General features: G+C 39.1%; 1 protein-coding gene across 3 annotated transcripts in view; it reads left to right on the top strand.

Annotated features, from left to right (window-relative positions):
- The window catches only part of Sh3tc2 (SH3 domain and tetratricopeptide repeats 2), a 53,201-nt gene that overhangs the window by 8,019 nt on the left and 22,086 nt on the right, over positions 1-23,096 (top strand). For all 3 annotated transcript variants that reach the window (XM_047556981.1, XM_047556980.1, XM_047556982.1), the window contains exons 2-9: positions 4,589-4,687; positions 6,445-6,572; positions 9,522-9,627; positions 11,232-11,375; positions 12,443-12,644; positions 13,394-13,467; positions 15,623-15,818; positions 22,026-22,159. In XM_047556981.1, coding sequence (XP_047412937.1) covers positions 4,589-4,687; positions 6,445-6,572; positions 9,522-9,627; positions 11,232-11,375; positions 12,443-12,644; positions 13,394-13,467; positions 15,623-15,818; positions 22,026-22,159 — 1,083 coding nt within the window. The remainder of the gene's footprint in view (positions 1-4,588; positions 4,688-6,444; positions 6,573-9,521; positions 9,628-11,231; positions 11,376-12,442; positions 12,645-13,393; positions 13,468-15,622; positions 15,819-22,025; positions 22,160-23,096) is intronic.

Here is a 23,096-nt window from a genome sequence, read left to right as displayed (position 1 = left end):
CACTTTGGGTTGAGTTTTGTGCAAAGTGAGAGATAGGGAGTTAATTTCATTTTGTAATATGTGAATTTCCAATTTTCCCAGTACCATTCATTTAATAGGCTATCTTTTCTCCAGTGAGTGCTTTTGGTACCTTTGTCTAGTATGAGATAATTATATTTATGTGGGTTTGTCTCTGTGTCTTCTATACTGTACCATTGGTCTATATGTCTGTTTTGATGCCAATACCATAACATTTTTTGTTACTACGACTCTGTAGTATAGTTTAAGGTCTGGTAGTGCACTCTTCTTTTTAAGGATTGCTTTGGCTATTCTGGGTCTCTTAATTTTTCCAAATGAACTTCATGATGGCTTTTTCTAGTTTTATGAAGAATGTTATTGGAATTTTAATTGGAATTGCATTAAGTCTGTATAACGCTTTTGGTAGTATGACCATTTTGACAACATTAATTTTGCCTATCCAGGAGCATAGGAGGTCTTTCCATCTTCTAAGGTCTTCTTGAATTTCTTTCTTTAGTGTTCTGCAGTTTTCTTTGTAGAGGTCTTTCACTTTTTTTTATTAGATTTGCTCCCAAGTATTTTATTTTATTTTTGAAGCTATTGTGAATGGAGTAGTTTTCCTAATTTATCTTTCAGTGGATTCATCACTGATGTATAGGAATGCATTTGATTTGGGTGTTAACTTAATAATCTGCTACTTCACTGAATTCATTATTAAGTTCTGGAAGTTTTCTGGTGGAATTTTGGCTCTTCTGAATATAGTATCATGTCACTGGCAAATAATGATAGTTTGAGTTCTTCTTTCCTATTTGTATACCTTTAATTTTTTTCTCCTGTCTAATGCTCTGGCCAGAGTTTCCAGGACTACATTGAATAGAAGTGGTGAAAGAGGGCATCCTTGTCTTGTTACAGTTTTTAAAGGGAATGCTTTCAATTTTTCTCCATTTAGAATGATGTTTTTAGCATATATAGATTTTTCAATGGTGAGGTATGTTCCTACTATCTGTAGTTTTTCTAGTATTTTGAACATGAAGGGGTCCTGTATTTTGTCAAATGTTTTTTCTGCATCTATTAAGATGATCATATGATTCTTGTTTTTAAGTTTATCAATGTGATGAATTATGCTTATTGACTTCTGTATGTTGAACCACCCTTGGATCCCTGGGATGAACCCTACTTGATCGTGGTGCACTATCTTGTTAATATGTATTTGTATGCAATTTGGCAGAATTTTATTGAGAATTTTTGCACCTATGTTCACCAGGGATATTGATCTGAAGTTTTCTTTATTTGATGTGTTTTTGTCTGGTTTTGGTATCAGGGTGGTATTAACCTCATAGAATGAGTATGGAAGGGTTCCCTCCTTTTCTATTTCATGGAATACTTTGAGGAGTATTGGTGTTAATTCTTCTTTGAAGGTCTTGTAGAACTCAGTTGAGAATTTGTCTGATCCTGGGCTTTTTTTGATTGGTAGGCCTTTGATAGTGTTTTCTATTTCATTACTTGTAATTGATCTGTTTAAATTGTGTATGTCCATTGATTCAGTTTGGGTAGATCATATGTCTCTAGAAATTTGTTGATGTCTTCAAGATTTTCTATTTTATTGGAGTATAAATTTTCAAAACAGTTTCCAATTGTCTTCCATATTTCAGTCATGTCCATTGTGATGTTTCCTTTTTCATTATGTATTTTAGTAATATGAGTTTTCTCTTTTTCTCTTCATTAGTATGGCTAGGGACTTATCAATTTTATATATTTTTTCAAAGAACAACTTTTTGTTTTGTCAGTTTTCTGTGTTTATTTTATGCAGGTATCTTTTAAAAAGCAAGTACCTAAGAAATTCTGATGCATATAATCCAGTTTTGCAAAAATTTCAGTTTTCTGCCCCAAACCTCACACATCTTTTATAAGTCATGCACCCTCTGCCCCACACCAGGGTCACCACCCTGGGTTTCCCCTTTTGAGGTTGGATTCACTTTGCAGGCCCTTGGCATCAGGCCACTGTCTCTTCCCCTGGAGTTCTGCAAGGAGGCACTATCATGCCTGCTGGGGCTAGAAGTCAATGAGTAATTGGGTGGTGAAGTCCTGGTGGCTGGAGAACAAATGTCCTGTGGAGGAACAGCAATAACTTGACACCTGCTGATTGCCACAGAAGAAAGAGAACCCTAGATTACAGACCTATGTTTCAATGCAGACCCTAGCATCTGGGTTGCGCAAGATACTCTGACTTATAAATGTTAAGCAATACAAACTAAAAATTCAATGAGGAGAAGAGAGAGAGAGAGAAAGTGGGGGGTGGGTAGGGAGAGAGAGAAGACAAAGGGGAAAGAAGGGAAGCGGGGGGGGGGGGAATGGGAAAAGGAAAGATAGTGGAATGAATTTGACATAACTTTCCTGTGCACATATATGGGCATACCACAGTGAACCTCACCATTGTATGCATGCACAAGCAATTAATTTAGAAAAAAAATAACCATGGATAAATGGTAGAAAGATCAGTTGAGGGAAGGGAATAAGGGATAGGGGGAGGGAAGGGAAAGGAGAGTTACTGAGGACTGAATTAGAACAAGATGTATTCCATGGTTTAATCATTATGTCAAAATGAATTCTATTGTCATGTATAACTGAAAAGAACCAATAAATAAATCAAAAAATTTACGTAGAATGCAGCAAAAGCAAAATCAATAATTTAAAACTAAGACTGAATTTTTTTGCCAAATGTTAATTGAAAGAAAAAAAGAAAGAAAGAAAGACAGACAGACTTTGTAGGTTTGCTATAGCGTGTGGTCAAACTTTGCCCTAAGCGAGGCACAGTCAGCCATGTCAGGTGTCATCCTGGGATAAGTGGCAGAAGCATTACCTGGGAACATGTTAGCAAGGCAGAACTTCTGCTTTCAACGACTGAAGCAGAATCTGCATTCATCAGGATCCCAGGTGAAGCACCAATCCTGTGTGTGATTTCAAATTAAATCTATTTGGGGTAAAAACCAAACAAACAAAAAGCAACTATGGCCACACTATGGACCACAATAATTGGAATCTCTGGAGATGAAGCCTAGGTATTGGTATCTTTAGAAAGCAACCTGGGTGATTCAGACAGGCAACCAACATTCGGAAGCACTAATTTGGACAGGTCTTCATTTATAGATGGGGAAAATGAAAATCTCAAAAAGTATACAGGTGAAGTGTCTTTCCCAAAGTCATTTAGCTAGTGTTAAGAGATCTGATTTGTGCTCATTCTTGTATCTCATGATTCCCAAACCAGTGTTTTCTTGCTTCAGTTGCTTCTGGTTCCTGGGAGGCAGAACTACAAAATGATCCTGTTCAACTGTAGCTCATTACTGCCAGCTTTCCAGCTAAGCTGCTTGGCTTTCAGCACTGACAGCTAATAAGATTTACTGGATGAAAAGCTGTTAGCTGATGGGCTCCTCCTTCTGCTTATTCAAGCTGCAATCCACTTCATTCTCCCTGTACATCACCCCAAACTGCTAACTCCTCCCACTCTGAAGAAGGGAAGGACCTCCCCTCAGGTACCAAAATCTCCCTGCACAGGCACAGAATGGAGGTGAAAGCTCTTGGCAGCATTAACCGGCAGTGAGTGTGACTGCTCCGTCCCTGTTGCACTCTTGGGCTGTGTCATTCGTTAGAAGCACGGGTCCAGAACGCAAGACCTTGCTTGCCTGCTTGTCTCTGACCCAAAATTTTACAGGAACCTGGGAGGATAAAATGACTGACTCACACATGGCTGTTGAGCCAAGATTTATAAACTTATTTCCAGGACCAGGTTATGCTTACAGGATTCTGACCCCATGGTATAGTCCTCCAGTGACCAAATTTAATACTTTAACAACTTGAGTTCCCTTTTTGTAATTTGGGGATACCATGAAGGAGGCCCACATTCTCTGTGAAACTCCCTTCTGTTCTTTAACATCTTTTTCTTCCTGCTTTACAATTGCACTCTTCTCTTTTTGACATTTTGCCATCAAAATAGCACCTCTCACCCTCCATAGCCTGTGTCTTGGTCTCCTTTCTTTTCCTCCTCATCCTGCTTCTACAGCTTCAGAGATGGGAACTTTTCAGAGAGTAGGAAAGAGAGGTCCCAGATAGGATCCTATTTAGTGACCAGACAAAAGTACTGTCTGGGGACAATCACACATTTCAGGACCACTATGACTATGCCCAAGTGATCTCTCTAAAGATGCCATTCTTGCTCACTCTTCTCAAACCCTCCCATTATCTGTCTATTAACCTTGCAGTAATCAGATCCATAATAATCTTTGTAACTCTATGCAAATTGAGCACCTTTTTTGTACCAAACCTTAGAACTTGGTTTGACCCTTGGGTGGGAATCTGCTTTGCTAATAACATGGAGACACCCAGGCTGCAGGATTGAGATAGCATACATGACAGTTCTTTGATAACCTCCAGCTGCAAAATAATTTTAAGGCAATGGTGATAGCAATGAGAATTCTCCCACGTTACCAGTCTTGGGAAAAAAAATCTCACTGGACCAAAACTTTCAGTCATGCTTACAACTTGTTTATAACTTGCCTACCTTCTACCAATGAGCTTTCATTTTTATCTTCTTCAGGTAAAGAAGGTCCTTCCAAGGAGCCAATCATATCAAGTGAGGGTTTATCCTCATCCGAACACAAAGAAAAATGCTTCCTGCCACAGAACGTGACACCAGGTATCTAAATCCCAAAGATAAGCGCTATTTTTAAAGTTACCTTCCATATAGAACATTTCACTAACCTTCTTGTCTCTCCCATCAGCAGACTGCCCCCTCCCACTCTTTTCAGGCGCCGTCACCAAACACATCTTTGTAAACAAGACCTTCTGATATGCACCTGCTCACACACCTTCAACACTCTCCATTGCTTTCAAACTTAACCTTGCCCCAGCTGGTACTCAAAGCTCTTCATGACCTGGCACATGTTAGGAGCTCCATACATATTTTCTGGGTTAGAGAATGTATATCATTGATCAGATTTTAAGTTACTTGAGGGAGCCAGGTGAATTTCGAAAAATAATTACATGTTCAACATATCTCAAATAGTTGTTTGCACATAGTTGGGACTCAGGAAATGTCTGATAAATACACAAATCATTAAGTGAACATTTGGAGGTCACATTTACATTCCATAATACCTAACAGTACCTTATATGTAATACGTTTTGGATAAATATTTGTTAAATAAATGAATAAATGAGCAGAGTTGAATATGCAGGACAAGACTGGCTGAGCAGAAGGGCATCTGTATGAATCTTTGAGCAGCAGAAAAATATTTGGAAATCAATGTGAGGAAGATTTTATTCTCAACACATGTCTTGCACAGGACCTCTTTAAGAGACTTCAATGAGGCCCACAAAGCAAAGGTTGCCAGTAGAGAAAGCTATATCTGTGCTGAGCCCAGTGACAGAAACTCTGAGGTCTAAACTCTAGAAGATATGATTCCTGTTGTACCGTGGCAGGGACTATTTTTGAAGGCAAATCTCAAGTCAGGAAATCCCTTGTATGTTTCTCTCATTTTCACGTGCTCACTGATAAATGGAGACACCAAAAGTTCTACTTAATAGGTGGGAAACAGGCTCTTAGGAAAATAACTTTATTGCTACAGAGATGTGATGAGGAAGGGGATTCAAACTGTAGTCCTTGTTTGTAACCATCATGTACCACTAAATAATGGGCTTTAATATAATAATCAATTACCTTTCCAAAATATTTTTTCCCCTGGGATATAAAATACAAATTTGTGGGAAAGTTACATCTTGAACCATGGAAATAGATATTGTATAATTATCATACCAGGTTCTTTCTATTCTGTTTCAAATTCTGTCAAACTGCTTGGTTGATAATGAGACAACTCTTGCCTTTTGTTTTTTGCTATTGTGTCAATCTGCTTATCATCTGTTAGCTTGGGCCCTGGGGGTGGGGGACCACCTGAATTACCATCTGTTGTTTCACAAATGCAGTAGAGTCAGCATTTTGCCTTATAATGCATTAAATCAATGAATGGATGGTATCTTTAGGTAAACCAAACCGATTGCAGGCTGAACTTGTTTGGCTTTCAGTGTTTTTCATCATGATGCTGTTTCTGGGAAGGTCGAGGCATGAGGAGGGAAGATTTGGCACTAGAGCAGTCGCAGACAGAATCAATCAGACACATTACCATGATTACAGGACTGGCTTCCAGAAGGACAATAGGGCACAATACACTTCACACTAACATTGGAGTGAACTTGCTTTACTGCCCGCCTGTCTATGCGCAGGGTACTGTGGGTTCCCACCTACAGTATTCTGCCGTATCAGTTCCCAGTGGCTGAGATCTCAAAAGCAATTTGCTTGTTTGAATCCTTACAGGGTTTGGGGAAACACTGGGGGCTCTCTGATTATTTTTTCTTTTATTGCACGTCCAGCCTGACCTTTCTCCCTCTGTTTTTCAGATCTGACGCTCTCCTTCTGTGTGAGGAGCCGCTCCAGGAAGTGTGTAAACGGACCCTTGCAGGAATCTGCCCGGAAGCGGCTCTGGGCGCTGGAGAACCAGGACCAGGACGTGCGGGCGTTGTTTAAGGTGAGTGAGAGGTAAATTCTGAGAGCCTGGCTTGTGTTCTGCGGGGTCCTTAGCATCTAGGACAGAGCCTGGAACAAAGTAGGCCCTCAAAAATACATCTGGTGGACAGGCAGAGTGAGTGAACAATCAGCTGCACAGTCTCTGAATGAACATGTATAATTCTTTGCTTAATAGGAATGAGAAGAAATTCTGAACAGGGCAACTAGAGGTTGCTGAGTTAGAGAAAATTTGGTTTCAAATCTGCTACTATTTGTTGTAGGATCCCCAGCAAGTTACTCTGTGGAACGGGAATCATAACACCTAACTCATGAGTATACATTTTTCTAATGTGGTAAATTTGAACTTTATTTTTGTTACTGTGATACAATATATGTAACATAAAATGTTCCATTGCTGTCATTTTAATTCACTTATAACATTTGGTACACTCAACTTGTTCATCTTCAGAAATGTATTACCCCAAACTGAAACACTGTACCCATTGAACAATAACTCCCCAATGTCACCTTCTCCCAAGGCCCTGGTGACTGCTGAGCATATATGTTTAAAGTAAAAAAATTGCCAATCAAAAATCAATAACTGTAAACATTAGGATGAGAGGAGAAAAATGCCATAAGGTAAATAAATTACTTCATTTTTCATAGTGGGTAGAAAATATCTTCAGTTGTTAAACCAAGGGGGAAAGGTATGACTAAATTATCTACAGTTCGAGAGGTACTAACTGGGAGAACTAAACTCTGAAATGATAAAATTTGTTGCAACTAGTGGTGAGGGAAGGAGAATATCACTTTGTGCAACAAAACTAATATATTTATTTATTTATTTAATTTTGGTAGTGGGATTGAAGCCAGGGGTGCTTTACCACTGAGCTACATCCCCAAACCCCTCTAACTTTTTATTTGGAGACAGAGTCGCACCTATTTGTTTTCACAGCCTCTGTATTAATTTAGTACATGAAAGGATAAAAGTGCTCTGTCATTCAGCGAAAAAGATAGTGTCTGGTTTTTCAGGAGGAGAAAAATGAGACAGTACCTGTAAAGAGCTGGGTACTGTGCTTGTGTGGAAGTATATACTCCATAAAAAGTAGCGAAAGGTTTTTACATTTTATTTTATTATTTCAACCCTGAAATTCAGGAACTTTTAGATATTGGATGCCCATTGATATGTTTGATTTCACTTTAACTTGAGTCACATTTGATTGGTCAGGAGCAGGTTACATTAGAGAGCTGGCCTGCTGGACCAAGGCTTGGGCTGGAAAAGCCTGGGCCTGAAGCTGAGCCTGGAGCCAGCTAGATCTGAGATCCAGTCAGAGCTCTGCAGCTTACTCACCACAGGTGACTTTGGGCAGGTTTCTTCACCTCTCTGAACCCCTGCCTCCTTGTACTTCAAATAGGGGCTAATGCCATTTTTAATTAGATCCAAGATATCATGGATTATAACATGCATCATTCTTTCCTGTACCTCTAAGAGAAAAATGGTTAACTGTTATAAGAGCATATCTTAGAATGGATTAAATGTAATTGCACTCTCTTCTAAGGGTTATTGTGGGTATTAAATGAGGTATTACTCATAAAGCTATTGGTGGAGTGCCTGGTATCTAGAAGATCCTCTGTAGATCGATTTTTACCTATAATCCCTTCCCTGATTACAAAATCAATATCCTCCAAGGATCTGGGGCCTCCTGGGATCTGACATGGAGGAAGTACAGAGCCTAATATTGCTGAACTAGGGGCTCTTCTTTTGAAGCCTTCTGTCTCTTCCTTCTCTCTAGTCAGGTTCCCTAAGGATAGGGGTCAGGAGGTTGGTTTTGATGGCAGGACTTGGCCTGGAAAAGGGATGTTCTGACCATAACTAGTTATAGTCAACTCCAGAAATTTGGGAAAGCAACAGAGAAAGATTTAGGGAAAATTAAGTGTGGGCAGTGATTCAGGAATAGGTTTATTATTATTATTATTATAAAACAAGAGGCTCATAGGCCTTCTCTTGCTCTGCTTTTGAAAATGATGTAAACTGGAAGAGTCTTTCCAGAGGGCAGCTGAGTGCCTGCATTTGGAATAGAAACTGCATATCCTTGCATTCCCACTTGTACTCTGTGAAATTATTTGTTTCAGAAAAATCAAGGATGTACACAAATATTTAGCTCTAAGAATGTTTATTCCAGCACCATTTCTGATATTAGCAAAAACTAAAATAATCCAAATGTAAAGCCATAAGAAATTTTAAGAATTAATTGCATTAATACAACAATGGCATATGTAACCATTAAACCTTATGTAGACTACTTAATGGCATGAGAGATGTTTCACTACATATCATGTAGCAACAGAAGAAGAGTGCAAAAACAATTTATGTACTATGATTCTCTTTATATAAAATAATTACATGGCAACTCTTGTGTAGAAAAAACAATTTATTAGTACAAGAAGGTGTTAACATTGATAATCTCCAGGAGAGATTATAGATAATTTTTACTTTTGTGTGCTTTGGTTTTTCTGTTTGTCAGCTTTATAAAAATAATCATTTGACATAGGTTCACAATCAAATTTGCTTCAAGGTTCCTTCTATGATTAACCCTCTTTTCCCACATAACCTTTTTTTTCCCCCTACACAAAAGGTAGTATTCTCTGTACATGGTTCTATACCCTGGTCTCCTTGTTGCTGCTGTTGTTCCATTTATTTTTAGAGTCTGTATTGGTACACAAAGAACTTCTTCATTCTCCTTTAATACTGAATAATGTCATAATATTCCACACCATGGATGAGTCATATACCATTTTAACTACATTTCTTTTGATTAATATTTAGCTGTTTCTGTTAGGGGTATGTGTGTGTGTGTATGTGTGTGATGTAAACTTCCACACCACAGTCAAGAAGTTCATCCAGTCTTGGGTCTACAGCTGAGTTTGTCAACTTTGGTCACACCAGGTTAACTCATTACTCTCTTTTCAGGACCTTTCAGCAAGGTTGGTGAGTATCCAGTCCCAGAAGGCCCAGTTCATCATCACCTTCAAGACCATGGAAGAAATCTGGAAATTCTCCACCTACCTGAATTTAGGTATGACATGACAGGCAGGTGGAGGACCCACTGTATAGTTCAGTCAGTCTTTAGGGCTTGATATTAAGGAAGTGGCTTGGTCTGATAATTAAAAGTGAAAGAGTACCAAAGACAATGGTTAACTTTTGAAATATCACAAACTGCCTGAATCTAAATCTAAAGCAAATACTAATTATTACTCTAAAATGTCAAGTGAAGAAATTCACTTCCTTATATCCAGGGAGAGATTTCTTTATTCGATGATCAATCAATTAACAAGAATTTGGACATCTACCAAACTGAAAGTACTGAGAGATGTGAAGTTGATGTTTTAAAATGGAAAACTGGTCTTGAGTAAGACCAAATAGGTGCTCAAAATATTAAAATTTTAGATGCTTACCCCATGTATTTGGAAAAGATCAAGGAGGTGAGAAATTTACCTACTAATGTGGCCTCAGCAGCTGAGTATTCTAAAAGGTAAAGAAAGATATGGGTGTACCATGGCAGTATCACTGTGGTGAGCAGTGGTTCACCTGTTTCTTCAGGGAGAAGATGCCCAATTGGTTTCAGAGCCAAGCCAAGTCTTACAAAAAGTCCCCTGATTTGATGAACATTGGATGTATCCCAAAAAATTCTGGGCTCACCACAACATACACAGGGAGAGACAAGGTACAGGGCTAGAAGGTCAAGATGACCCATGGCTAAAGGTGTGACTTTTTTTTTTTTTTTTAGTTGTAGTGATTTTCTCTCTCCCCACACTACACAACTCCTGTGACCATAAAAGATTCTCAGTATCCAAACTGTGCTCCACAAACCAGCAGCATCTCTCTCACATATGACCTGTCAGAAAAGTATAACTTCGGTCTCCATCCTAGACCTACTGAATCAGCATCTGTGCTTAATAAGATTCCCCAGGTGTGCAGTTTCAAGGTCAAGAAGTGTTGTTATAGGAGTGCACAGGCCTACATCAGTGTGATGGGCATTTAGGATAGAAAGAGGTTTTTGTCTCACAACAGAGAGAGGACACCTCCAAAGAAGCAAAACATTAACACAAATAATTCATGTTTAGAGACATGTTAAATAGCTACATATAATTTTTCATATTTTATATAGCTTTTAGTCTGTTTTTAACAAGACAGAGCTTACTGAGCATTGGTTAAGGGGCAGTGTCAGAACAGGGAAGATGAAGCCTATCCATGGACCATGGAGAAACTTCACAGCCTCTATGTCACTGGGGACATGGAAATTTGAACCTCAGGTCAGGAGCATTGAAGGGTAGACCAGGAACCCCCAGACTCAACATGGTAAACTTGGAGACCTCTGTGACTATTAGAGAAAGTAATTTGGTTTGGTCATTTCAGTGCATTTATGGAGACCCACAGTATGCTGAAAATGGTAAAAAATCACTTAAATGTGACTTGTATTTCCCAACAGATGCTGCGAAGAATCAATTCATTCCCTAGAAGTTTCTAAGTGGCCTATTTTGCTGTCCCATTTTACTTCCCGTTAGGTGGCAGGTTGGGGATGGGGCCTTGGGTCACGCTCAGGATGGAGCTCACTCACTTTGTTCTGTAGCCAAGCACAGAATGCATCCAGCTCAGGAACCTTGTTGGCTTGACTTCTAGGCTATGTGTCCACTTGTTTGGAGCACCTTCTCTTTGACCACAAGTACTGGCTCAACTACAGATTGGTGGAGGACACAGAGATCCAAGTGACTGTAGATGATGAGCACCTGGAAACCATGTACCTGAGTCTCCTGATACAGGAAGGTGAGGCTGGCCATAGGCCTGGGGATGGGCTGTCATCTAATTATTTGTTATGGGAGTCCCTGAAATAAATTGGCTACAAAAGGGAGGCAAAAATCATTCAAACAGGGGAATATTCACAGATAAACCTACTGTTGTAAATGTTCTAACATTCCTTTCAGTTCAACACTGACATTACAGCAATAGCCATGTTGGTCAGTCTCACTGATTGACGTTAGAGCTACCTGGGGAGTTTTCAGAAGATGCCCATGCCAGGGCCCCCCTAGGCCAATTTAAAATTCCTGAAGTTGGGGCCCCAGTCATTGGCAATTTTTTTCTTTTTAATTTCTCATGTAATTCTAATGGTATATCTAAGATTGAGAAATACTTATCTAAACGTGTGATATAATTTGATTGCAAAATAAAATTGCAAATCTTGAAAAACATAAAGTATTTGGTGAAATTAACTAAAGCGATGTCAAAGAATTCCTTGAAGCACTCCAAGATCTGTTTACAAATGAAGACACCATCAGATTGGCAGATGGTCAAGTCAGATGACTTAATAGACACATTGAAAGAGCCATTTTTGCATGATATTTTTACATCAATGCATCTCTTTATGATTGCATTGCACAAATCATGCATGAAAGAAAGAATTTAATCTTGCATTATTACAAAACTCAGGGTAATGAATTTACCTGAATCAACTTATGCTTTGTTGGGTCTAAGCTTAAGTGTGAAGTTGCAATTATAATTCAAGTTCTGTTAAGTGAAAACATATTTTTGTGTTTTTGTTTTATCTCTTTTTTAAGTAAGGACCCAATTAAGCCTTCCTTATTTTCACAAATTTCTCAGAAATGTTGGTGTCTATTTTAAGTGAATTCCTTCTCAGTGGCTTTTTGTTTTTTTTTTCTTTCTTTCTTGCCAGTGTTCCTGAGATCACAAATGACCTCTTACAGTGCCTCCCCCAGGATAGTCCACTTTACTCTCAGGAAGCAAAGCATTTGGGTTCTGATAGAAATGTTATTGTACATGATAATCCTTTTTCACTTCCTGCAACTCATTGGAAAGGGCTTTTCTCATTATTAAAGGCCACTTCTTCTGCAGAGCCCTGTGCTCCTTGGCTCAGCCAGCTGAGAAGGAAGGGGAGTGTTTGACACTTTGCAAGAATGAGTTAATTTCTGTGAAGATCTCTGAAGGTGAATCTGAGTGGGAAGGTGTGTCCTTGGTGACTGGTCAGCGGGGCCTGGTGCCTTCATCAGTCCTGGAGCCTCTGCCTGTCCCTTTTCATCAGTGAGTAGCCACCCACTTCCTGGGAGAGGTTCCCAGAGCAGATTGAGGTCTGCACAGAACAGATGAGGCATGCTTTCAGAAATGGGCTTCCACAACACTCGGAAGAGAATAAAATCTGAGTGGATTTTTCTCGTTTTATTTTTTTAAAAGTCGAGATTTGTACAATTTGATAAAATTGGAGACAACTATAAATTTCAGATGGATCTTGTACCTAAGAGAAAATATACCCCATGGCCTCCCATGCAGTGTTTTTTAATGTATGGACTGGAGGACACTTGTATTGGCATGACCTGGGGATTTCATATAAATCAGACTCTCTGGTCCCCCTCAGACTCTCTTGGGATTGGGCCCTGAATCTGTATGTTTAAATAAACTCCCCAGATAATGTTTTTTTTTACTGAAATTTGAATCCCTGTTGAAGATACTGTAAAAGCAAACATATAGTGTGATAATAAACACTGTCCCAGACCGTGGACTCTAGGTTTGTCTGGCAGAGAATCTGTCAGTGAGAATGTAAAGGGATCATTTGTTAGTTATTTAACTGACAAACTAATTGCAGGACCAGAAAATACCCCAGGTCTGCTGGACCCCTCTCCTTTTCACAGTACCTGGTAGAGAGTAAGTTTTCAATAAGTGTTTGCCCTCATTAAAATAAGACAAATAACAATACTCATGATCCTTATTATCATTTTCCTAATAGACTATTATTGCTCATTCTAATTTTTGGAAATCTATGTTTCCATTGGCAGATGGTTCCTAAAGAATTATCCAGGAAGCTGTGGTCTTTCCAGGAAGAGGGATTGGACAGGCTCCTATCAGATCGGTATGACTGAGTTCAAAACACAGTATTATTAGGGAGATGATGTTGTCCTGCCTCCTAATTTTATCTGCAGGTTTGGAGTCAGTAGTGAATTCCTGTCTTGTTTCTGCTACTGACTGGATCTGGGGAAGTCATGTCTGTCTGTACATATGGGTTTTCTTGCCTGTGGAATAAGAGGTCTCAAGTCAGGGTTGTAGCTACAAATGCCTGAAGGGACAGGCAGGATCCAGGGATGTGTACAGGGCTTAAATGGAAAGCATTAGGAAATGGCAGGATGATAGGGATTTAAAGATGGACAGGTGAAAAAACACAGACAAACCCTGTTGTGGGCCAATTTAAATATTTTGTGAGCCAATTTGACTGACAGATGGTCTGTTTTCAATCTCTGGGTGAAAATTTTTCTAATTTTTCTTAAAATTGTTTGAAACCTTGAATTCAGGAAGAATGTGAATGCCAGGCACATAATGGAGACTAAGAAAATATCTGTGGAATGAATAAATGAAATAAATGAACACAGACATACATGTATATTCATCTATGCCTGTATTATAGGTGATCTCTACCTGTATATGTGTATACACACACATCTGTGAGCATGTATGTATCCACTGGCTAATGAGTACCTAGACTATACCTTCCTATCATTGTCATCCCTCAAGTTCCCTTCCCCACATGTTCCCGGCCACACATACCTAACAAAAAGTGTAATTGTGTAAGTTCTAAGCCCCAAAAAAACTTAAGAAAAAACTAGAAGGAATTAAGGAACTCAGACATTAGAGCTAATCAATAACTGACCATAAACAAGATTTTTAGCTTTCTGAGGCAATACAGCCTTGTAGTTAAGAAGAAGGGAGTTTAAAGTCTTTTCTGGGTTCATATTCTGCTGCACAACTTAAAGCCATTGGGCCCTTGGCCATTCACCTGTCCTCACTATGCTACTACTTCCTCAGTAATAAAAATGAGATGAAAAGTAAAAAACAAACAAACAAACAAAAAAACCCAAACAAACCTTCAAATGTTGTCAAAAGAACTAAACAGAATGACCTCTGTAAATCACTTAGTACCTTTCTTTTCTCACTATAGATGTCATGGTAACTCATGTTGGCCCACAAAATGGGAATTTCTGATCTTGAAGACATAATTGATAGAAACTTGATGGAAATGTCTGAAAAGAATTGAGCCAGTAGTGTTAGCAAAGGAATAAAAGCAAACATGGAAATGGAGGCTGTTATCTCCAGCAGAGTAGAATTAGTGGGAAAAAGGTAAACATGTAGCTGGAAGTTCTAGACTGAGTTTGCTACCTATAAACTTCTTGCACACATCATGCTTAGTGCTGCTTCTACTTTGTAATCTATACAAACGGTTTTTTAATGAGTACCCTACCTAAATTTTAGGACTCTTGAGAAAATCTGAGAAAATGACATAAATGTGCTTTTTAAGTTGGATAGTACAACACTCATAAAGAATGTCATTATTAGATCCTAATTTGGTAGCAAACTGGGCAATTCCTTTTGTCAGGAGAGACTTTCAGTCCCTCTGATCATCAGCACTTTCCATTCTCTAAGGAGGCTGACATCTACTGAGGGTTGACTAGATATCAGGCACTGTGCATATTGTCTCTTTGACTCTAACATTTATAAGCATCAGGTTATAAATCACATCTTAGCTGTTTTTTCCCCATTTCACAGTTGGGTAGTCTGAGAGTCATAGTGACCAAAGCAGCTGGAAGGACCTGTAGAGAGATTCTGGTTTAGTGATCCTTACACACTGGTCCATGGAATTGTGCCATCCATGGCCAGGTGTTTACATGACAGTGGCAAAATCAAACCAGGACAATGCTGTGAGCTTTCCAGTTTTCCATAGGCTACATTTATCCAGTTTTAAGACATATCCAGTTTTTGGAGACTATCTTTCTTATGTGTGTTAAAACATCTTTTCTAAAACAATGATGGAAGTGCATTGTAGTTCCTCTTTTTCAAATGTCCTACTTTGACAAAATGAGAAGCCAGTCACCCTGTGTCATTCTTGGCAGTTTATTTTTTGGGGAATTTTACTGGTCTTTTAAAGTTGCAAAGCCTGGGTCCCCTGTTGCATTGGCAGGTAAGGTAAAGCTTGGCTGCTGGTGCCTTATTTATGACCTCTGCCCCATTTTCCACAGGCAGAGGACGATGCAAGGCCTCAAATGATTATGAACGGAAAGAAAAGGATGAACTGAGTTTCTGCCAGGGAGAAAGCATCGAGATTGTGGGTTTCATCATCCCTGGGCTTCAGTGGTTCATTGGGAAGTCAGTGAGCTCAGGGGAAGTGGGCTTTGTCCCCACCAGGAGCATAGATCCTGATTCCTGCTCTCCAATGTGAGTATGCATGAGGGTGTCATCATCTTTGAGAGCCAGTTTTAATAGGATATTAGAAACAGGTGTGAGTTAATAGATTATATTTGGACTTAGGCAACTCACATCTTGCCCCACAGGGCAACAACTTTCAGGACCATTAAATTAATTTAGTCAACACATGTTAGCTGGCTTGGTTGTAAGGGTTGCACTGCTCCCATATCACATTCTCCTTACTCACAGTTCCATCCACTGGTCTCTGCTGCTACCTGTGGGACCCCATGCACCACAGTTTGCACATTTGGTAGGGAAGGGGAAAGAGAGGAAGGAGATGGGGAATAATAGACGGGAACAATATACCTCGTATACCTTGTATACCCCCAAACACTCTCTGGATTGCAGATGTTCCTTTGTTTTGTTTTTGGTACAGGGAATTGAACCCAGGCATGTTTAACTACTGAGTCACATTTCCAGTCCTTTATATATATTTTACTTAGAAATAAGGTTTCACTGAGTTGCTTAGGGCCTCACTAAGTTGCTGAGTCTGGCTTTGAACTTGTGCTGCTTCTGCCTCAGCCTTCCCAGCTGCTGGGATTACAGGCGTGTGCCACAATACCCGGCTGGGTTGCAGATATTCTTGAGCTACAGAGGAGGGTGAATTTTGAGCTCAAAGGAATGGCAAGCCCAGTAAGTGGCCTCAAGCAGTGGGCAGTGGCCTGGGGTCTCATGGGTATTGTCCCTGTGCGCTGTGCCTGTGGCTGCCACTGGGTGTCACTCTGAGCCTGTGTTCTTTCCATTGGGGATTTCTGAGGATGGTCTCAGCTTTTTTGAAGTTCTCTTCTACATGGGTTCCCTCCATATTCTTCCATGAAGTGTGTGTGTGTGTGTGTGTGTGTGTGTGTGTGTGTGTGTACCAAACTGGCACTATATTGAGAGAGGAATTCCTCCAGAGGTTGTTTCCTGTGTCAGATTAGCCTATGCCTCTGATATATCGGGAAGGGCCCTTGTTGGTCGAGGAAAGTAAAATTGTGAGTTTCCTTTTCTCACAGTACAGATTTTAACTCCAGCTCTCTAGTTTCACAATAGTAGCAGCTGGAAAGCTAGTTCTTAAAACTTGCAGCAAGCATTTTGCCCAAATAGACATAATATTTGGGTTTGGCCAGAGTCACATGGGGGAACTTGGAGCTTTTGCGTGTGACAGAAAGTCACATCCTTTTTCTTTTACATGTTGAAAAATATTTGAGATTTATTTGTATATGTTTTATAAGGCAAAAGACTTCAGATATCTTTTTACCCCTTCTTACTTTTTATCTTCTGATCTTGATTCCTGCTCCAGAGACAAATGCTGCTTGAAGTTGCTATGTTATCTTTTCAATCTTTTTTCCTGATACTTTAAAAAATAGGTAATTGTTTAAAAGGAAAAATAGAATATGATTTTACCTACTTAAAATTTTATATAATTTGTTTTCTGCAACTGGCATTTTTTCAGTTAACATTGTAAATTGAGGATTTATTCACATTGTGATAGGTATAATTCATTTTAATAGTATTACTTAAAGGAAATGTATAAACTTGCATGCCCAAATTAAAAAAAAAAAATAAACAAGATTGGCAAATTAGTGCACTCAAGATCAGGAAAAAAAAACATAAAGAAAAGCCAGTATTTCATAGTATTAAAAGTTTTAAAAATTCTATCTTTTGTTATATCCCCACTTTAGTCTTCATATTATTTGTGTCTTTTTTTAATAATTCCGTTTCTTGTGGCAGCTATTTTTGCTGTTGAGAATTTCGTTGTTGGTTTCATAGCTGTTTCTTTGCTGGTAGGCAGTATTTTTTTCTTAGTTTCTCATTTCACTCTTTGTCATTGATGATTTACAATTATACCATGATACATCTGGATGTGTTATACTCTATCAAAAATTCATAGCAGGTTATTTACTTCCTTCTTCAAAAACTACATATTTTAGTAGTTATTTCAGAGAAGATGTGTAAATTGTAAATACTTCTAGTAATTAGTTCTTGTTTGTCTCAAATATACTGGAAATATACTCTTGGATGATAATTTAACTAGATACAGACTAGCACCTTCAATGTGTGAGGGAAAATTTTACTATAAATTTGTGAGCCCATTTTTTCAGGGTTTTATTTTATTAGTCTTTTTTTTTTGGTGTTTATTTATTTATTTATTTATTTTTATTTTTTACAGACTGCATTTTAATTCATTGTACACAAATGGGGTACATCATTTCCTTTCTATGATTGTGCATGATGTAGATTTAAACCATTTGTGTAATCATACATGTACATAGGGTAATGATGTCTGTCTCATTCCACCATTTTTCATACTCTCCCTCCCTCTCATTTTTATTAGTCTTTTTAGACAGCCATTTTTTCTTTTGTTAACCCTGTTTTCTAAATTACACTAATTATAACATTTACCTTGATTTTTAATTTTTTTGTTTTTATTTCATTAGTCTATGTTCTTATTATTTATATTTAATTCTTTCATCTCATGAAATTGAACAGTGAAGTAATAGATAATTGAACCTAGAAAGGAAAATTAGGAGAAATAGAAAATGTAAAAAGACCTATAAACATGAAGAAATGGACCTCCTGTTAAAAGTGATACTATTTTTATTTATTTTGCTTAGGACTTGGTGTGCTTCTTCAATCAGAAGACTCATATCTTTCTTCAATTCTGGAAAATTCTCAGTCATTCTCCCTTTGAAATACTGCCTCTCTCTCATTCTTTAATCTCTCTTGTGGAGTTCCTCTCAGAGGTACGTTGGGCTCATTCTATCCTCAGTCTTATTTAATCAGTTCTTTTTTATAGTTCACCCTCTAGGCCACATTCAGGGTGATTTCCTCAAAATGATCTTCAGTTTCACTAATTTTTTCCTCTGCTATGACTAAACTTGCTGTTTAACATCCTCAACCCTAAATGCCACATCATCCTTAATTTCTATGCCTTTGTTTTCTTTATGTATTTTCCTAATGTTCACATATGGTTGTTTCTCCTTTTGAAATGTTTCATATTTTCATTGAGGTTTCTATTTATTCTATTTATTTCATTGTTTTAACTATGCTTACAAATTACTTTTTAGATTAGTGCTATTTCTTTCCTTTTTGGGGGGTTGGTACTGGGGATTGAACTCAGGGGCACTCGACCACTGAGCCATATCCCCAGCCCTATTTTGTATTTTATTTAGAGACAGGGTCTCACTAATTGCTTAGCACTTTGCTTTTGCTGAGGTTGACTTTGAATTTGTGATTCTCCTGACTCAGTCTCCCTAGCCACTGGGATTACAGGTGTGTGCCACCGCACCCAGCCAGATTAGTGCTATTTCTAGTTGTGTAGTATATATTTACCTGGGTATGCATCTTCTGGGTCTTTTTGTGGGTAGTTCATTTTCGTAATTTGTACTTTTGGATTTGTGTTTTTGGTTATGTGAACTAATTTCTGGCATTTAGAAGTGTAGCATGAATCTTGAACTGGAGAAAATCTCCCTGTAGAGTAAGTTTTGTACTTGCTTCTCTTAGAATCCAGGGAACTCATGATCCAGAACTAATTTTTTAAATGTTGTTCTCTGTGGCACCTTCACTGTGCAGTGTAAATTTAGATTCCACACCTTCAGTGGTATAGGCCTTGTTGTTTACTTTTTCCTAGGGACTCAGGTAGATGAAAGTTTGCTCATGGCAGGCAGTGAGAAGTTTTCCAATCACCTCTTTGAGGAAGCTGTTATCCTTTTAGAGTCCAGACTTAATGAGTAGAGTTTAATTCAGCTCCCTATCTGACACAGGTCCAAAGTCACATCTCCTATCTCTGGGGGTCATTGCAAGGTGAGTCCCAGTTCTGAGGGCCAATGTCTCAGTTGAGGGTTTCTGGGCCAACTGCTCTCACCTACCAACCTGGGTGTGGCTTCTGTTTAGTTTCTGGATCCCAGGGATTTCCCTTTCTTTCTTTAGAGTTAAAGCATGGATCACAGTAGTTATCTCTGCTGCATGTTATCCAGGATTTGTGTGTCCAGGGAGAAGAGCCCTTTAGAGCACTTCCGTCTGTCAGATTGCCAGAAGCTTTGCCATATCCTTCTAACCAAGCTTTCATTTTGGAAATCCACAATGTCATTTGTCAGGTGCCTTGAACTCTCTCTAAATACTTCAAAGTCACAATGCTAGCAGATCAAGTCTAAGGCAGTGGACCTCAGAAGTACAAGACCTCAATTTCAATCTCAATTTCATCACTTTGTAGCTGTGTAATTCTGAATGTGACATGAAATCTTTCATGACCATTGTCTTCACCTATGAACATGGATTTAAACACCTATATCATAGAGTTATTATGAATAGTAAATGAGACTGGCAGCTCTTTGTGGAGAATCTGAAGATCAGGCCAGACAAATGGGGGTAGAGTGCATATGGTGAGATGAGCTCTAGGCCAGATATCAGGACATGGTTCTAGTGCCAGTTCTGCCACTAATTACTGCTGTGGTCCTTAGCACTTCATTTAGTTGCAAGTTTCTTCTTTGGCTTTCAGGCTGCTCCTACCTGAGCTATGGAGACAAGGGGTAAGTGACTGACCATAGCACACCCCCTCCCTGAATTCTGCTTTATCTACAGAATCTCTATTATTCCCTGATCTACCATTTCCAAAACACACACTTCATTTTTCTGTGCCTCCATTTCTTCTCTGTAGAAAAGGTGTACATTGTACCTGCCTTGAGCTCACAGGACAAGGGACCAGACAGGAGAAAAGATGCACAGAGCGATAGCTCTGGAGATTTGCGAGGAATCTTTTCTGTAACTGAGGATCATATGCATGGGGGAGAATTCTTTGGGTCTGGTGAATTAAAGACAGTACTTGATGCTGACTTAGTGCCAGGAGCAGGGCCTGTTTCTACGAGCATAATGCAGCATCTTGGGGTAGTTGATAGAGCACTTAAAAAGTGTTTTGCTTCCATAGTTGGAAAAACTATCCCTGGACTACTCCTTGATGAAGTATACATTGACTCCTTTTGATAACATTTTCTCCTTATAGATGAAAATATTGCTTCATTAAAAATAAAAAAAAAAAAGAAAAAGATTTGTACCTGCTTCAAAGAGCAATGGTGGGGACTAAATAAGATAACTGTGTGATTCATCATAAATCATCCAAAAGTATTAGCCATTATTATCTCTTGGGTTTCCAAGGTAATTGTTTAGGATGAGGAAAGACAGTGGAATGAATCTAATATAACTTTCCTATGAACATATACGAATACAATACAGTGATCTCAACATTGTGTGCATCCACAAGACGGGAATCCTAATTAGAATAAGATGTATTCCATGTTTGTATAAATATGTTGAAATAGAGTCTATTGTCATGTGTGACTAAAAATAATAAAGAAAAATATTTAAAAAATTGGCCCTGAGGTTAAAAAACATGATCTTAAAACATGTTCAACCCAGGAGTGGATTGAATGCTTCCTAAGACATTTCTAGTTGCAAGTTCTTAACTAATTCCATGTAAGTTGCTGACAATTCCATAACAAATCTCTAGTAAGCAAACTAGTCTTAACAATCAGGTTACACAGCAGGATGAGTATAAAGACCCTTTTGTTTATGATCATTTCTTCCAGGCCCCTAACTCCCTTCCCATCCCTTAGCAATGCCTTTCCTCTCTTCATATTACATAATGTTGTTCTCTGCCATGTAATCATGTCTCAGCATCTGTGAAAGATTCCTTCCCACCACAGTGAAACTTTCTTCATTGTTCCTCCAGACTGTACTACTTGTCCCTAACTTTTTCCTCAAATAGCCTACGGGCAAAGCAACTTCTTTTAATGGTTATTTTCCAATCTTTCTACTTAGGACAACCTGATACTGTTTCTCCCATTAAAATTGGGCATCATGGGGCCCCAAAGAATGGGTTCTGGTTGAGAGAGGGAGATCTCTTTTTTCTGTTTTGTGGGGGGAGGCAGAATGGACTTTTAGTAAGAGGGGTGCTTGCCTTTCCTCTTTGACCTACATGGCAGCCACACAGCCCAGTTCCCTGTGCATGAGGTGCTAATAAATCTTCTTCCTTGGTAGGAAAAATATAGTTTGCAAGAGTGAGTTGAGGAGTCTGATTTCAGCCATGAGCAAATAGGTTGATGGCCTCTCTAAGTTCTTTACTGCATCTTAAGAATGAAGAGAAGGAGGTAGAGTCTGGAACCTTGCATTGACCTGTCTCTGTCTTCTGCCCCAATGCAGGAGCAAGACCTCTGCATTTTTCAGTGATGAGGAAAGGTACTCTCTGTGGACCTTGGGAAGTGACAAGAAAGCTGAGTATGCCAGCTTCCTCCACACGCTGGCTCAAACTGACATCACGTCTGTCTACAGGCTTAGTGAGTATTTGGTCTTCAGCCCCTCATGAAAGCTCAGGCTCCTCAAGATTAGGAGGGTGTCCCTAACCAGGAATAGAATGCCTCTAAATTCTAAACCCATCCAGGAATTTGGGATTGTGGCCACTATTTAATTGATGACTGGACCATATTTGATTAGTTGTATTTCACTTCAAATTTCAGATAATTCTGGGGTTGCACAGGACACATTGCCTAGAAACTATGAGATAAGATGAAATCCACTTGCCTATACTGTGAGTGGTCAGCTGCATTGGCCCTTCCCATCCTAATCTTGGAAAAGAACTTCCTGAATTATGACTGAAGTCCCTCTTTCTAGGGCTGAAATTAAAAACTAATAAGAAAGGTGGGGTCATAGGATGTCACAGCTAGAAGGGCCCTAAGAGATGATTTCTCCCCTCATTTTACAGATTGGGAAACTGAGGTTCAAATGAATTAATGCCTGAGCCAAGATAAGAACTGCCCTCTTCTAACTGCCCATCAGGACAGTCCATTTCACCACACTGCCCCAGACAAAATGATATTGGGCTCTTGGATATATTAGCCTTGCAGGTTGAGGGGCCTCAGTGCCTGGCACATTTTCCTCCATTTCTGAGTGATTGGGTGAGCAAATGAATGGATGATACTGATTTCCCTTGTGGTGGGAGAGCCCCACCACCTTATGTCAGAAAGCACATTCACTCTCTGATGATGCTTTGAAGAAGGATTCTTTGTTCTTCTACTTCCTCAGTGATGGCCATGTTGTGTCCACTCCCGGGTAGACGGATTACATGGGCCGTATTTCATGGGTACATGAAATGTGAGATTCTATACAAGGCCCTGTCAGGTCAGCTCCCAGGATAGAGGAGGGTGATGGAGCTTTTCTCCATGCATAAGGAGGAAAACCTACCCCTGACATCAACACCTGGCCTAGCTTTGCTTT

This window comes from Sciurus carolinensis, chromosome 6, assembly GCF_902686445.1.
Source record: "Sciurus carolinensis chromosome 6, mSciCar1.2, whole genome shotgun sequence".
In the NCBI taxonomy this organism is placed as follows: Eukaryota; Metazoa; Chordata; class Mammalia; order Rodentia; family Sciuridae; genus Sciurus; species Sciurus carolinensis.
This window is presented reverse-complemented; position numbering and strand designations above follow the sequence as displayed.